This window comes from Aedes aegypti, chromosome 2, assembly GCF_002204515.2.
Source record: "Aedes aegypti strain LVP_AGWG chromosome 2, AaegL5.0 Primary Assembly, whole genome shotgun sequence".
Taxonomy (NCBI): domain Eukaryota; kingdom Metazoa; phylum Arthropoda; class Insecta; order Diptera; family Culicidae; genus Aedes; species Aedes aegypti.
In genome coordinates, this window is record NC_035108.1 from 474110498 (window position 1) to 474126289 (window position 15792).

The window sequence follows — 15792 nt, forward strand, 5'->3', positions numbered from 1 at the left end:
TGTTCAAGCAAAAGCCTTCATTAAGTTTAGAAACACATTTTAAAAATTTACTAACATTGAAAATCAGCTTACCTTAATTCTTCTAATTTTTGCTGCTTAGTCTGCCATTCTGATAAATAAAGGGTATAATTGTCACATTCCTGTTTAATTGTGCTACTCATAGCTTCTTCGTCACTACAATCACATTCGGACTTCAAAATTACATTGAGATGTTTAATTAGCTCGATGGATGACTCGCAGGCGGCAGATGCTTTGGAGATTTTTTGTGTAGATGTCATAAAGTTACTTGCATTTATTTCCGAAATCGAAGTTTTGAACACCACTAGATTTGATTTTGCTTCTGTGAGAGCAGTTTGCAGTTGATAAAGATATGCGTCTTTAGCAGTTATAGATAAAGGTGGTAGCGTGTCAACCTGTACAGCATAATCTCTTTCAGATTTCAGATCCATATCATCGAAGTTTGTTTGTTTTACCAAAGAATCTAGAGCAGTTTTAATGCTATTAGCCAATTGATGATACTCCGCAATATGACTTTGCACCTCTTGGGACATAATACTGTTATCGGGTAATAAACGTATTAAAGAACCACCAAGTTCGTCTTGAGGTTCAAAGAGATTAATGACGAATCTCAGCTCATTGTGTAAATCTCGAAGGCGTTGTAACTCGGTTTCTGGTGTTTGAGCGACTCTTTCTTCTTCCAGATGTTTGATGTTGGTGACTTTAACGTCAATTTGAGTTAATGATACAATTATGTTTTCGTACTCATTAATGAACGAAGAAAATAAATTTCTAAGCTCTTCGATGCGTGTATCGATGACGTTAAACTTCCATACTAACTTTTGCCAAATCAAAAGCATTTGTTTAGAAGTCATTGTGATGTTATGCATGTTGGTTCTTTCAACCCGCTCATGTTTGTTGATTGAAATATACATATTTTTGAGTATTTGCAAAATTGATTCCTGTCCAATTATTTCAGCATGTTTTGAAGATAGACTTTGTTGTATTCTACAAAGCGTTTCATTATCTGCAGCATCGACTTGGTTATGCATATCGTCAAAGAAATTGTTAGTTTCCTCTACCCAACTTTGATGGGAATCTAATATGCGTTGAATTTCAGTCAAAATATTCCAAGTTGCTAACAAATCTTGCTTTCGTTTGCTTGTGTCTATGCAAATTTGTTTCCACCTGACTTCCAAACCGTTAACGGTATGACTAATTAGCTTACGATCGATGTGCACATTCCATGATTCGACGTCTGTGAATAACATTTCACATAAGTTAAGTATTTCTGCGATGTTTCCACTATTACTTTCAATCGATCGCTGCAACTTTTCATAATCATCAAGAAGCTTATCAAGACAACCTTTTTCAATATTTTCGAACACAAACGGTTGTTTAAGTTCCCATTCAATTTGTGACATCCACGTTCTGATATCATTGATTCGCTGTTGCAACAAAGTTGTTGTTGAATTGACTTCCGATATTTTTTGCTCTCGATCTTGACAATGCCGTTGAAGTTTTTCCCAAGCTTGATTTAAGAATTTAAGCTTAGAACTTATTGAATGTTGTTGTTCTCCAGGCGATAATGCGTCCAATAAATCATTGCCGATTACATTAAACCAAGCAATTTCTGATTCTTTGCAAGAAACTTCTTGTAGAAGCATATCCTCTATGGATTTAATAAAATTAGCATCCTCTTCACATGTTTCATATTTATTAGAATCATTAAGACGTTTTTCGTAATCAGTAATCCATTCCATTAGAATATTATAATGATTTAGGAACAACTTTCGATTGTTTGTTCTCTCTTCCATTTGTTTGAGCAATGTTGAAACAGTATGCTCATGTTTTTCGAAAAGTTTCCACAGATTGTTAACTTTTTTGTGAACGTGTTTTGCGTCGAAAGAGCTGATACAACGTTGCAAATTTTCCTTTGCGACATTTATTTGTAGTAGTTCTTCTTTAATGTGCACCAAGCGTAATTTTTCGTTTTTAAGCATGTTCAAATGGTGTTGAGACGTCACCGGGTTATCTCGTTCAAAACTGTTTAAGCATTGCCCCAATTCATTCAAGCTGTCCTCTATTTGGTTGCATTGAGATTTGAAACCGCTATATAGTTCCGATACGCCCATGAGGAATCTTTTCCACGTATTCACACTTTCTGTGAGTTTTGATATCCTTGATAGTATTTTGTCACGATCATTTTTTATTGTTACATGAGCTTGAGCATCAGAAAGCCTCGATGTCAGCAGGTCTACTTCTTGATTCATTTTGACGAGGTCAACTTCTAATGTACAGAATCGTGATTCCAAGCTTTCTACTTTTGTGATCAGTTTCGAAAACTCTTTCATGTTTATAAATTCCAGTTGTAGATTATGTTTTTCGGCTTCAATGTTCGTGATTGTTTCGTGTAAAGCTAATTGCAATGATTTCATATTTTTCCAGTGCAGCAATGTTTCCTCGATGGTAATTAGGTTTGCGTTGAGTATTTGAACACAGTAGTTATGACGTTTATTTAGCATCACATATAAGTCATTTAGGTTTGAATCCATCCGGGATATTTTCAGAATAGATGTCTTCCATTGTCGCATTAAACATTCTATCACATTGTATTGGTCACGGAATTGTTGCAATTTACAGTAATCACTGGGAATTTCGTGACCTAAATGTTCTGTAATGTTGTTCAGGAAGTTTTCCCAATTTTTGAACAAATTTTGATATTTATTTTGCATAACCATTTGTTGCAGTAAATCTTGGTGCTGAGTTATTATGTCTTGCAGTAGATCTAATGAAAGCGTATGCAAGTTTTTAAAGTTTACATACATGTTGCTATCTTCATTTTTGTCATGTTTGTTATGTGCTATATTTTTCAAGCAAGCCTCAGTAGCACTCAAGTTTAATAAATGTGTTTCAAGATCCATGATTTTGTCACTATGGTCACAATCTGATAGAGAGGCATTGAAATCCTGAAAAAAGAGAGAAAAGTAACAAGTAATTATTTGTCCATTTGATTTCATAAATAAAGCTGACTAGTTTCAGTATGCAAACCCAACTAAGCAGGAACCCAACAAATCTGTAATACATTAAAATTTGTCTCTAGCGACAAACAACACGGTATTTGAACGGTCTAAGAGGGCCGTCGCTCTAACAGCAGCATGATTTGAGCACTTCACTACACGTGCGTTTTACCGATATATGAAGCTAAGATATGTCTAAGATCAATAACCAGTTTAGCAAAATAAAATAGTTTTAATCGACGCTACAGAAGACGTAAATTCGGTTACATGTCTATGTTTTGCAAGTTTCACCTCTGTTGCAAGTTACCCCGTTGAGCTTGAACCAAATCATGTGGGTTGATCCGCTTACCTTTTGAATTTGTGCGACTAATGTGTTAGATGTTGCGTACGTTGTTTGTATTATTTCTTTTTCTGCGTGGCTGGAAATCGTTGATTTTATTTGGGATGCAATATATTCTGTAATGTCCTCCATCCTTCTGGCAAATTCATCAATTTCGGAAATCATAGTATCTCCTATATTAAATCCGACCTGTTCATTTATGCTTTCAATGAATAGTTTGAGTTTCTCTAGGTCTTTCGTCCGATCGATTACAGCTTGTTGGTACTGTCGTAACACTTGTATGTCATGGTTTCCTTTATGTTCATTCGAATTTGAAACGCTCTTGGAAATGCATTCCTTAACACTTTCACAGATATCGTTGTAGCGATCCCATAGCTTAACTGCATTTTCATAACGCTGACACAGATCGTGCAGGTTTTCTTGGGTATTTTGCCATAGAACAGTGATTTGTTGAACGGTTTCTTGAATATTTGCTGATACACTTGGTTCAGATGTTTCGATTAATGGTTTACTAATATTTTGTAAATCGTCGATTGTGTGTTTCTTGTGCTCGATTTCAGCTAGAAGTGCCTGCAGAAAAAAAGAATAATTTAGATTCATAGCAAAATTTATATAGTGGAATTGAACATTTTGGAATTAACATATATGCAGTTTTGAAAAATAAATGCTTTGATGTTCATTTTTCACAATAAGTATTAATTTCAAAACATTTTTTGGTATCTGCACCAATTTTTGTCATACTAGTAATTGTTGCCATATTGGGTAGTATTATAAAATTTAAATTGCTTTACCATAAGAGAATAACATTCACTCAATTCGAAATCATAACAGGTTTATAGTAGATGATGTTATGTTTATGTTGACTAAACTGTCAGTGGCTGTCATTACGAGCAGCCTAAATGTAAATCGACAACTAATTGACAAAAAAAACCTATCTGAGCATTAACTTACGAAAAAAGAATCTTTTCTTGATTCAGTAGTATATAAGGATACAAACTCTAGTAGAATCAAATGGTATAGTACTACATTCGATTTTCTTTTTTAAGACAATTTACAGCAATGAGCTCTTATCAAACTGAGTTGAAAAATATTACAATTTACAAAACTTGCTTTGTGAAAATTATCTCCTGGTGTGCACAAGTTGTACAATGCTTGATTCATCCATGCAATGGCATAAGTTTATTTATGCTAATTTTTTCTTATTTGGTTTTAATCTTTTTTTTTTAAATAATTAAAACAGTTTGGAAAATCAATCACTTAGTTGTACATATTTCCTAATCTGGTAAATAAGGATTGCATCGAAAAGAAATTAGCAACATTCAGTTTGCTTGTTTTCCAAGCTTCTTTTGGTACCGAAATTTATGTCAAACCTTCAATACTATATATAGTTAGAAGTAAAACAGTCAATTCCTTATGAGATATTTTTGTATTAAAAATATTGATTTTGATTTTCCTTATTGTAGCGGTTTTTCCTTAGGCGAGTTCAGCTCTTCACGTGAAAACATGTATTTTTTTTTCTTATTTAGCGGTCGTTATTGGAGTAGCAAAAAAGGAGTATGCTGAAAAAAGCTCTTGGTAATTTTGTGTAATTGAACTAACATGCAAATGATTTTTTTTGTAACAATTAGATTGCCACATGTTTGGTAGCATTATTTAGAATATAGGGTGTCTGAGAAAGTATGAGCACGACTTCACCATACTGCCGTTTTATTTCACTATTGATGTGTATGTTATTTATTTCTGCAATTTTTTTAAAGGAAAAACGTGATTATTTTTGTATGAATGGCGTAACATTTTTCAGAGGCACCTCTATTCAATTTTGCACAAATCGTGTTATTTCTGAGCAACTTTGTTTTATAAAATTTTCGATAGGTCAAAAGGTACGTACAATAAATAATCAGTTAAAACTTTATTAATCTGCACCGATATTTTATTGAAATTTTATATTTAGGTATATGAAATATGAATAGTAAAAAAATCCACTTGTCTTCGATTTGAAATGGTCAAAACCAAATGCTAAATTTATGTTCAAACAAGTATTAATCAAAAATTAATGTTGCCTGTCTTTTTATTTGACTTCAGTAAATCTGAAATGGGGTAATTTTATTCCTTTTAAAAATAACTGAAAATTATAAATTCATAATCTTTTATAATGTGAAGAGGAATACAAGTGACTTCCTAGTCAGGAGCTGTCCATTTACCACGTGGTCATTTTTTCCCGAATTATAGATCCCCCCCACAAAACATAGACAATTTGAATGAATCGTGGTTATTGACTAGACCACTCCTCCCCCCATAAATGTCCACGTGGTTTCGTGGTTTGTGGACGACTCCTCATATGAAAATTGATTTTCTAAAATCAAAATTTTAATTTTTAAATGTTTTTTTTTGATCAAACAATATTGCAAAAGGTAGGTAGACTACAGGTACAGTTAAGATTAAGTTACGGTAGGTACAGTCCGTGCTCATAACATTAATGACTCCAATTTCCCACAGTTTTGGAACATTTTCGTAGATTACGCGGAGGTGGTGAAAGTTTATATAGTAGTGGATATCTTTAAATAACTCATTAATAATTATTCTGAAGCATTTTCTCAAACTTCAATAACATAAATATAAATAAATAAAAAGTTAGTAGGATCAACCCAACTTTTCTAGGACAATTAGACATGTTGCTAATTACTTTTCGTTACAGTCCTTATGCCTTTGTTTATGTATCGGATCAGACGAGGAAGTTAACTACACCAGGCCCATCTATATCACCACTTTTAAAATATGTACCGACAGAGTTTAGGTGCATATTTACATTTATGAATGGAACAATCATTGCGCTGAGCAAGTGTTGCAATATCAGGTAAAGAGACATTCGTCGTGTAATGCGTTTAGTTAACCCTTTTTTCCTACATTTTTATTCACTTTTCTACATCAAAGTTGCGTTTGTGTTAAATGTCTTAAACAGATATTGTTACAAATGAACAACAATTTTCAATTCAATAAATCTGATACAAATATGATTTAGATTTTTTGTCTCTCTCTCTTCAAAATTGTTGGCCAAATTCAGACTTTTGATGGGGGCAGTTGAAAAAAAATAATAATCAAAATCTGAAGGTTTCCATAAAAATATTACAAATCTGATGATTTTTAGATTGTCGCCTTTTAAATGTCGCTTATGACACCTCCCAAAGAACGGGGGGAGGAAGAAGTAAAAAAATAATAGGCCAAACATGAAATAGAAAAACAAAAAAAAAGTGAAGTGCATATTGCGTCATCTCATTCCGTTTGCATCAAGTTGATTGAAAATCAATGATGCTCTGGATTTCTACTTTGCCCTGGAAAAGAAGGGTTAATTAGAATCGCTAAATGCATTACAATGGAAGTAACATTTTATATTGTGTAGTTGACAAATTTAAATGTTCTGAATGATGTGATGGATATTATTCATATGTTACTTACATCGAGTCGTTCCGTAGCTTTCAGTAGACGATGATAATCTGCTGTTTCATGCAGCTGTATCAGATCCATCATGAATTCCGTTTCTTGTATATGGTTTTGAATGGTTTCCAACTGACGGTGAAATTTGTTCCATAGAACAAGACGGTCTCTTAATTGAGACATATTACTTTCACATTTCCGTTCAAGATCACTATGAATATTTTGCAGAATGGAAAGATCCCTCTCGGTTTGCTGTGGGGAAACCGTCACCTTCAAATTCATCGGTAAAGTGTGAAGCATTTGTCTTAGTTTCATCATTTCATTCCACGATTCACTCAGTTCAGATTGACATATTTTGCAATCTTCTAATGATTTTTCTACGTCATGTTTCTTTCCATTGAGTTTTTCACTGCATTCATCCAATACTTTACTAATATTCATGAAATGTTTTTCTTGCTCTTTAATGCCGTTTTCAATAACTTCTAAGCATTTGTAGAAATTTTCAGCAGCTTCGTGTTCTTCGTTGATTTGGTGGGAGGCATTAGTTGAAATGTCGAAAAGTTCCGTTATTTTCTCAACGTTGAAGTCTGTTGCAAGTGCGATTTGTCCGAGCTCAGTATCAATCAAATGAATGCGTGTTTTTAACGTTTGAATTTTTTCAAGGTAGAGATAAAGATCCTCTGAAGATTTAAGAACTCCTTTCAAATTGTTGAAAGTTAAATTAATATCACGTAATTCATTTTCAATGAACGTTATTTTTTCATCGGAAGAAGTTGAAGAAGTTTTTATACAGTTGTATACGTGACGCTGCATATCCAATATATTGCTTGATACGGATGACCAGTTTTCTAACAGTTGATTATAAAGTTGGCGTTGAAGCTGTTCATCAACTATGTTGATAATACTTAGAGCCTTATCCAGTGAACCACATGCGATTTCGTAAACTTTGTTCTTCATAACTTCATACTGAGCTTTAATTTCCCAAAATTTGCGCATATCGTCAACTGGAGTTTCGGCAAGATTTTGTGGGAACGTTATTGAACTCAAATGTTTTTGAGCATAACAAACCCATTCATGTAGTGTATCAGCTGCTGTGTTGTATCGATACCAGTGGTTTTTGAATTTATGCAGTTTGATTAGATACAGTGATACCTCTTCTTTTAGGGTAGTAACCTTCGTCAAAGCTTCACTACTATCTTTTTGTAATGTTGGTGCGCGTATCAATTCCTGCATCAATTTTGAAATCTGACTATGTTGCATGAGCTTTGAATAATGCCCCAGAATATCTTGATTCAGTGACTCATACAACTTGATGTATTGTTCGAAATCTTCAGATGATACATTTTGCAAATCTGGTATACGTTGTTGCGCAATTTGTAACCATTGGGTCTCTTCACGCATTTCCTTCTCAAGTACTGTCCATTTGGACGCAGCTTGTGCCAACCGAGCCGCTCTGTCAACTGCTCGCTCTAAAATAATGCTCGTTTTATTATACAACGCTGAGTGTAAATCTGCATGTTTTGTACGAGTTATTGGATCCAGATTTGATTCCAATGATTCGAGGATCATCTTGCAATGGCTGAGATTCACAAAAAACTTTCGATATCGTTGCATTTCCTCTTCCAGCTCTTTTAAACTACTAGCTGAAATCTCGTTGGCTATAAATTCTGCAGCGGCAAACGCAATTTCTTCAAACTCCAATAATGTTTGTTCGTATTCTTCCGCAAGGCCAATGAGCTGAAGTAGTTTGTTACGCTCCATTATTATTGTTTGTTGAATTTTTCGTGACAGTTGATCAGCTTGTTGGAAATCCTCTTCTAGATTCGTACCATCTATGATACCGTCGGAAGTGTTTATAATCTCAAATATCGTTATCAAATGTTCGATGCACTCGTTATTGCATTCTTCATTGTTTTCTAGATTGTTTAATTTTTCATTAACAGGAAGAATTTGGTCTGATATAATGTCGTTTGTTTTTGCTTCTATATCATACAATCGATCCCTAGTTTGTAGTAGTCTGGTTGATATGATACGAGCTGATTCGTTGCTTTTCTGCTTCATATCTAATTCTGATGAAATATTTGCCGCCAACTGTGCTATGCCCTTTTCTGTTTGCTCTAGACTAACAGTGATGTTGTGATTCGAATCTATGTTATTCTCGACTGCATATTTAGTCAAATATTTTATTCTGTCCAGAATGCGATGAAGTTTGATTCTATAAAGGCATTGTTGATGAAGATGATCTGTCTCACTCGACTTAGTTATGCAGCATAAACTGTTTGAAATTTCTTCAGCTTCAATGTTCATTTTTTCAAGTTCATCGAATAAGAGTTGGTCTTGTTCTGAGACATTATCATTTTGTTTGAACAAAGACAATACATCCTCGACATCTGGTAAACTACCTTCGTAATCTTTGGATGGTAATGACTTCACACAGTAATCAGAATTTTTGATTGTGTTGTTGCCTTTTTCTGACCATATCTTGGAAAGCATTGTTGCGATTTCACTCCATGGTATTACTTTATCTTCTGTAAAACTTTGTTGTGATCGTATTATAGAGAAATAGTCAGCTAGGTTTATCCTCCATGATTTATCTTCCAAGATTTCATCATTGACTTGGTGATATGTGAATGTTTGCAGCGGACGCTCAAGTTCTACTTGAATTTGAACATTGAGGGCATTACTCGCATCAATTGGATTACTATCCACAAACGTTTTTGTTATTGTTACCGGTTCTACATAATTTTCACATTCGGGAATTGTTACTTCTGTCTGCACTTCAAACTCAATTGGAATAATATTGGATTTTTTCTCCTTCTTTGATTTTCTTTTATTTTTCCTAAGATCAGATGTAGTCGGTTGTTCAACGATAACTGTCTGTGTGCCTTGAACTAAGGATTCCATTGATTTTAAATTCGGTTCAGTTTGAGCTTGTGCATCAGCTTTTTCAATTTGAACAACTGGTGTTCTTTCTATATCCTCATCAATCACTGTTACGGAAGAATTTTGCGAATGTATTGGTTGTGCGGTTTTTGAGTCATTAGTTGCGAGTGCATCGTGAATAGGACTGGTTTGTATTTTTTCATCTGCAACAGCATACGGCACAACTGGAGATGATCCTCTATCTTCAAAAGTCGAATCAGTCGATGTTTGCACGTCTACGACATCAATACCAATTGTCTGTACAAATTCATTTTGCAAATCAGATGGTATTGCTTTGTCAATGATATCCTCATTGAACGTTATTGGACTTGTTTGGACGGACTGGCGGTTTTTATCGATACCAAGTTCCACAGTGGAGTCGATAATTTTCACGAGAATCGGTTCAACCACTTGATTCAAGTCTTCAGTTGTTTGCATTTCTGTTTCCGTTGTAGTTACAATCATCGTTTGATTTGCTACATTACAAGCTTCCGATTTTGATTCATATTCTTCCGTACTTTTGGTCATACATAACTCGGTTTGAATATTTTGTTCTTTATGTTCCTTAACTGCAATATCTACAGTCTGTGTCTCGATTTCTGAAGCATTTATCTCAGTTTGCACTTCTTTACAATCGAAAATCGCACATTGGGACATATCGGGTGATGTATGTTTCGTAATCATGACAGTCTCATTTTCTGGCGAGGTTTGTATTGACTTTTGCTCAAATTCGAGTGGAACTAAAAAGTTATCTGATGTGATAAGCGCTATCTCATGGTCTGTTTCATCTGGTAATGAATCTTTGTGAATAGGCGTGGTTTGCTGATAAGCATTTTCTACATAAGTGGTTTCAACAATTTGTGTTGGTAGAACAATTTGACATTGTAATGGGGTTGTCAGTTCATACGAATCCAACAAACATTCCTCGATGACTTCAGTAGAATCAATTCCGCTCTGATCACTTTTCTCGGTAGAGTCATATGTTTCTTTTTTATCTTCTCGTTGTTCTAAAACAACCGTTTCAGTAAAAGACTTTTCCTGTTCCACTTCAAATACATTACTGGCCTCAATTTCTTCGTCTGTCATTATTTTGTCTGCTTCATAACCTTTTTGAAACTCGACTTCTTTAGACTCAAGTGTTTTTTCGACTTCATTTGTTTGTTCACATTCTGGAATGATATTTTTTTCTGCCGTGTCCAATTCTACTAGGCTCACTTTGACGTTCTTGTCAGTTATATAGTCTATGTTCATGCTCAACGTCACAGCACACTGATCTTCTTTTAGAGATGAAACTTGAACATGAAGCTGCTTCCCATGTTCATCCTCAGTGATTTTATAAGCATCATTAAACTGTGTTCTATTTGATTCTTCTTGGTCGATGTTTTCAATGGTGTGCTCTTGTATTATTGATTGCTTAATCATTTCATCAAGGTTTGTTATATCCGGTTTACTTGTCTCCACGTTCTGCTCATAATTCACTTCACTTTTGTGTATATCAACATCAGCTATCGCAGAGCTTTGCGAGTGTTGGATAGAATCTGGCTCTATCAATGATATTTCACTTGGTGGTTCATTTTTTTCCTTCGTAGTTGAGGTAGTTAGACGTCCACTAATGTCTATCTCTTTTGATGTGGTTCCTGGCTGTTGTACGTAAAGATTACATAGATCATCTGTTTTGTTGGCATCAGCATCTGCACTTTCAGTAATGTCGGGCATAATATGGTTCTTGTATTGTTTATCTTCAGATACAACATGTGATGGAGGTGTGTCTGTAGAATAAGATTTCATAAAGTATGATAATTCAGTATTGTATCCGGAACCTGTATTCATGTCATTGGGCCAGATATCAGAGGTTTCGTTTGTTTTCGGGAATTCACCCTGTACCCCCATGGGTGGCAATGTGTTAAGTGTAGTAGTCGAAATGTTTGCTGCTGGATCTTCAAGGTGAGGCCACACGTCGCTTATGTCCATTATTGGTTCTTTGGTGTCGTCTGTAGTAGAGGAACATTTAGGCTCGGTGAGATTTGTGTCATGTTCGGATGTACGCTGCGTGCTTTCAACATTACTATTTGGTGTATCAACAACAGAAGCAATCAAATCTACTTTTTGTGCAACTGATTCTAATACCTTAGAGTCTTGTTTTTGTTCCTCGGAGGGCATTTCTCCACTTTGCTCTATAATATCCAATATTTCGCTTTGGATATCTTCCAATATACTTTCGACTACTTGAAGTGGTTCAGAATCCTGATCCTTGTATGCTTGTTTTTCGGTTGTAATTAATGCACTGCTTTCAGGATTGATTATAGCAGTTACAAATGGCTTGGCCAAATCTGAAGACTCAATAAATTCGATTGGTTGAATTACTTTTTTTAGAGTGATTTTTCTTGACCCATCCTTTTCCACTTTAATTTCCGTTGTACTGTCATCAGGTTCCACGAAAGTTGTTGCAAAGGTGGTAGTGGGAATATTCTGTAGCACTATTTCTGACAATTTGTTAGTATCACCAGATTTGACAGGCATGTATTTTGCTTCCACTATAATGTCATCATCAGATGGAATTGACGAGATATTACGTACATTTGAAATCTGAACAGTTTCCTGGCCTTCCGTTATCGATTGGATGATGATAAGATCATCTCTGGGTCTGTCAAGATTGGCTTGAGCGGAAGCCTCTTGATGTGTTACTGAAATACTTTCAGGTGAATCCATTGATATCAATGGACTTGTTTGCATTTTATTATCCACTTTGAGTAGACTATTTGGTTCAGTTGGTGGTTTGAGGCGTTGTATATTGTCTTCTAGGATAAGAGCCTTTTCACGAATGATTCTAATAATATTTGAAAAGCCCTCTCTTAGAGCTTCAGTTTTATCACGCATGTCATTGTAAATCAGGTAGTGTTCTATTGTTTGATGTATAGTCTTTGAATGATTTTCTTTTTCTCTCAACATAGTTAATAAGTTTGTATTATGATGCAACAATTCCTCGAGTATATGCTTTTCAGAACTATTGTCGAAGTCTGTAAGATGTATAGATGTTGTTGATATCCAATACTCAATTTCATCGAGAAGCTTGGAATAAGCTTCAAGTTCTGATTTTCGTTGTTCTCTCAACTTCAAAGAATTCTGAAAAAAAAAAAATAGATAAATATACCGGACAATATGATAAAAATAATGAATTCATCCTTAATAAATATATAAAAGTATCAGACAAATATTTGAAGATCTATAATTTAATATTATAATTGAAAATATTATTATTGTTACCTGAATCTTGTCAAGCCCATCATAAGCTCGTTGGCGTAGAAAATCAATTCTGTCATTTACCAATCGAACGGATTCTCTTATTTTATGTTCAGCATTTTGAGGTAGAGACATCGAAATAGCTCTGTTTTGTTCCTTGTAGACAGACAATTTGTCGATGAGTATCTAAGGCACGATAAAAATTATTTGTTTTGTACTTCATGAGAATATAGTCACTAACCTGTAAACCTTTTATCAAACTATTCATGTTGTCGTACGGCAGATTATTCATTTTCAATTCTTCGTTGAGCAGCGACTGCAGAATATTCTCCACGCTTTCAGAATGTGTCTATGATGTTAAAAGCAAAACCGGTTAGATTTTTCTAATTTTTAATTGTTTGATTAACGAATACATGCATGACAAAAATCAGTTATGCCGAAAACACAAATCTATTAGAATTTTTCACACTTTTGCCATATTTATAGAAAATTACAATTATTCATTGGGAATTATGAGTTTCGACTTGCAAAGATCATATTTGTAATACATATTCGTAATTTATTACAAAATAGAATTTTTCATAGATGTGTGTTTACATGAAATATCATTTAGCAAATTCCCAGAATAGTATTTACCATGTAAAGATATTTTTCAAATTCTTCAGTTCAAAAAACATTATACTATAACAATATTGGTTATAAGGAATCATTATTCTATTTTTAACAAATTGCCGTTTCGTAGGATCGTATGTTCGAATCTCGCGGGTATAAGATCTCTTCGTAAAGGAATTTTCTCGACCTCGTACCTGCCACACGATATACACATGCAAAAATGATCATTTGGCAAAGAACTAAGAGCTTCTTAATAACTGTAGAAAAACTCACAAGAACACTATGCTGCGAAGCAGGCTGCTCTGTCCCAGATGGGACGTTACTCCAAAAACAAGAAGAAGCTGTTGCGTCTAACGAGCAGCTATTCGGCAAGATTATACTGAGGACCGTGGATTCAAATTCTTTCTATCTAGGATCTTGTCCCCGAGGAGGAAGAATAACTCCGCAATAACTTATGCATATCATATTTTGGTATATTACCATAGTAAGGTATTGTTCAGTTGTCAATACCTCATTTTGGTATTATAATGGTATTTAGAAATAATGTTTAAAACAATTAAAAGTACGGTATTCGATAGCTATTGAGGACTGCTGGAGGTATTGAAATGCTATTGAAAAGTTTCACTTTTATATGATAATCCATCAAGTATTATTTAGGTATTACAATATCTGAACTAGTTATCAGCTTGGTATTTGTAGAATATGTAGCAGATATTAAATGAGGTATTTTACCTCTTATGCAGGGCTCATTCATACCTCATTCAGGTTGTAAGTATTGGAAATTATCTGGTATGGAATACCTCAATTTGGTATTCAGTAGTTATTTTCTTCTGCTCGGGTCGTCATAGAAATTTTCTTAACTTCCCAGGGCATAGAATATCTTCGTGCTTTCCACTGGAGAGGTTTCCATATTTTGTTCAAAAATATGAAAGTGCTAAAAACAATACATCAATAGTTCTGCGAAAAATCATATGTGTTCAATCTCAATGAACCAAAAATCACAGAATTGATGATATATAGATTTAATAAATATGGAGGAAAACCGGTTTGTAACACATTCAAAAAGAGAATAAAGTCTAAAATTTTGTTTTTACAATAAACTCTTTAATATCCAAAACATTGCCATACCAAGTATTTTTGAATAGCTCAAAAATGGAAACAATATTTGACTTTCATAATTTTTCTCGTACCGGATTTACTGTATCACTGTCTCTATTAATCTTTGTTACCTATAGGATTTTTGATCTCAAAAGCTACCGAAAGGTTCAAAATTCTCAGATTATTACTTATGTTATTTGTAGTTTTGAAGAACCAGAAAAAAAGTCCGTAATTACTTTAGTCAGTGATAACCAACATTTAAAAATCATGTGTTTTAATATGGACGCAAAGATTGATAAAACACACCCAGCATAATACAAAGTATTTTGGACAATCTTCGTAAATTTTCGATATTAATAAGTTGCCATTTTTCTCTGGGTTTGGTTGCCCTAGAAATATGTTGCGCATTTTCAGCTTGTGATATTTTTATTTTCTTTTCGTAGATCAAAAGTTACATAGCATAATGAAGTATCTATGTTTTGAATTATTGTGGTAGTTTCAAATTTCTGATTAGAATAAATTATTTTAATATTGGTGCATTCCTTTCCAAAGATTCATTTGAAATTTTCACGAATCCAAAAGTAATACGCGTACCGCATCCAAGGGCCACATGCGAGCCGCAGTATGAGCACCATTGTTTTATATTATTTATAATTAGGACACAGTATTTTCAAGTTAAAATATTGATCACTTGACATTCACAGTTTACCATATTGGAGACCAGTTTACATAGACATTTTTTGAGTTAGAATGAACGCCGAACTCAAACGGGTTTAGTTTGATTTATATTTAACTACTATTATGAAGCATGATAGTATCCGCTTACTCCAGGACACTTGGTACCTACTACAGAGTGGTCAGTGCATCTACTATTTATATACCTTTGGAATCTTGAAATTTAGTGCACAGTTTAATATGGTTCCGAATAATATATACATTACTGGAAATGCAAACTTGGCTGACCATGAATTCCGGAATCAGTTAAACGGGCCATATTTTCGTTTCCATCGAATCTTATTGCCTCCACCGCCATTCAAACCTAAATTAGATCTAGTTTCTAGGAAAATTATAAACATCAAGTAAACTGGTGGCTAATATGCAGGTTCAAACAAGTTACTAAAGCTAGACTAA

The 15792-nt window shown here is 34.1% G+C and overlaps 1 protein-coding gene across 2 annotated transcripts in view; it reads right to left on the reverse strand.

The window, feature by feature from the left end:
- LOC5569762 (uncharacterized protein PFB0145c) overlaps positions 1–15792 on the reverse strand; it is a 38428-nt gene that overhangs the window by 2987 nt on the left and 19649 nt on the right. For both annotated transcript variants that reach the window (XM_021848381.1, XM_021848382.1), the window contains 5 exons: positions 13193–13300; positions 12976–13137; positions 6811–12834; positions 3367–3927; positions 73–2966 (listed from right to left, as the gene is read on the reverse strand). In XM_021848381.1, coding sequence (XP_021704073.1) covers positions 73–2966; positions 3367–3927; positions 6811–12834; positions 12976–13137; positions 13193–13300 — 9749 coding nt within the window. The remainder of the gene's footprint in view (positions 1–72; positions 2967–3366; positions 3928–6810; positions 12835–12975; positions 13138–13192; positions 13301–15792) is intronic.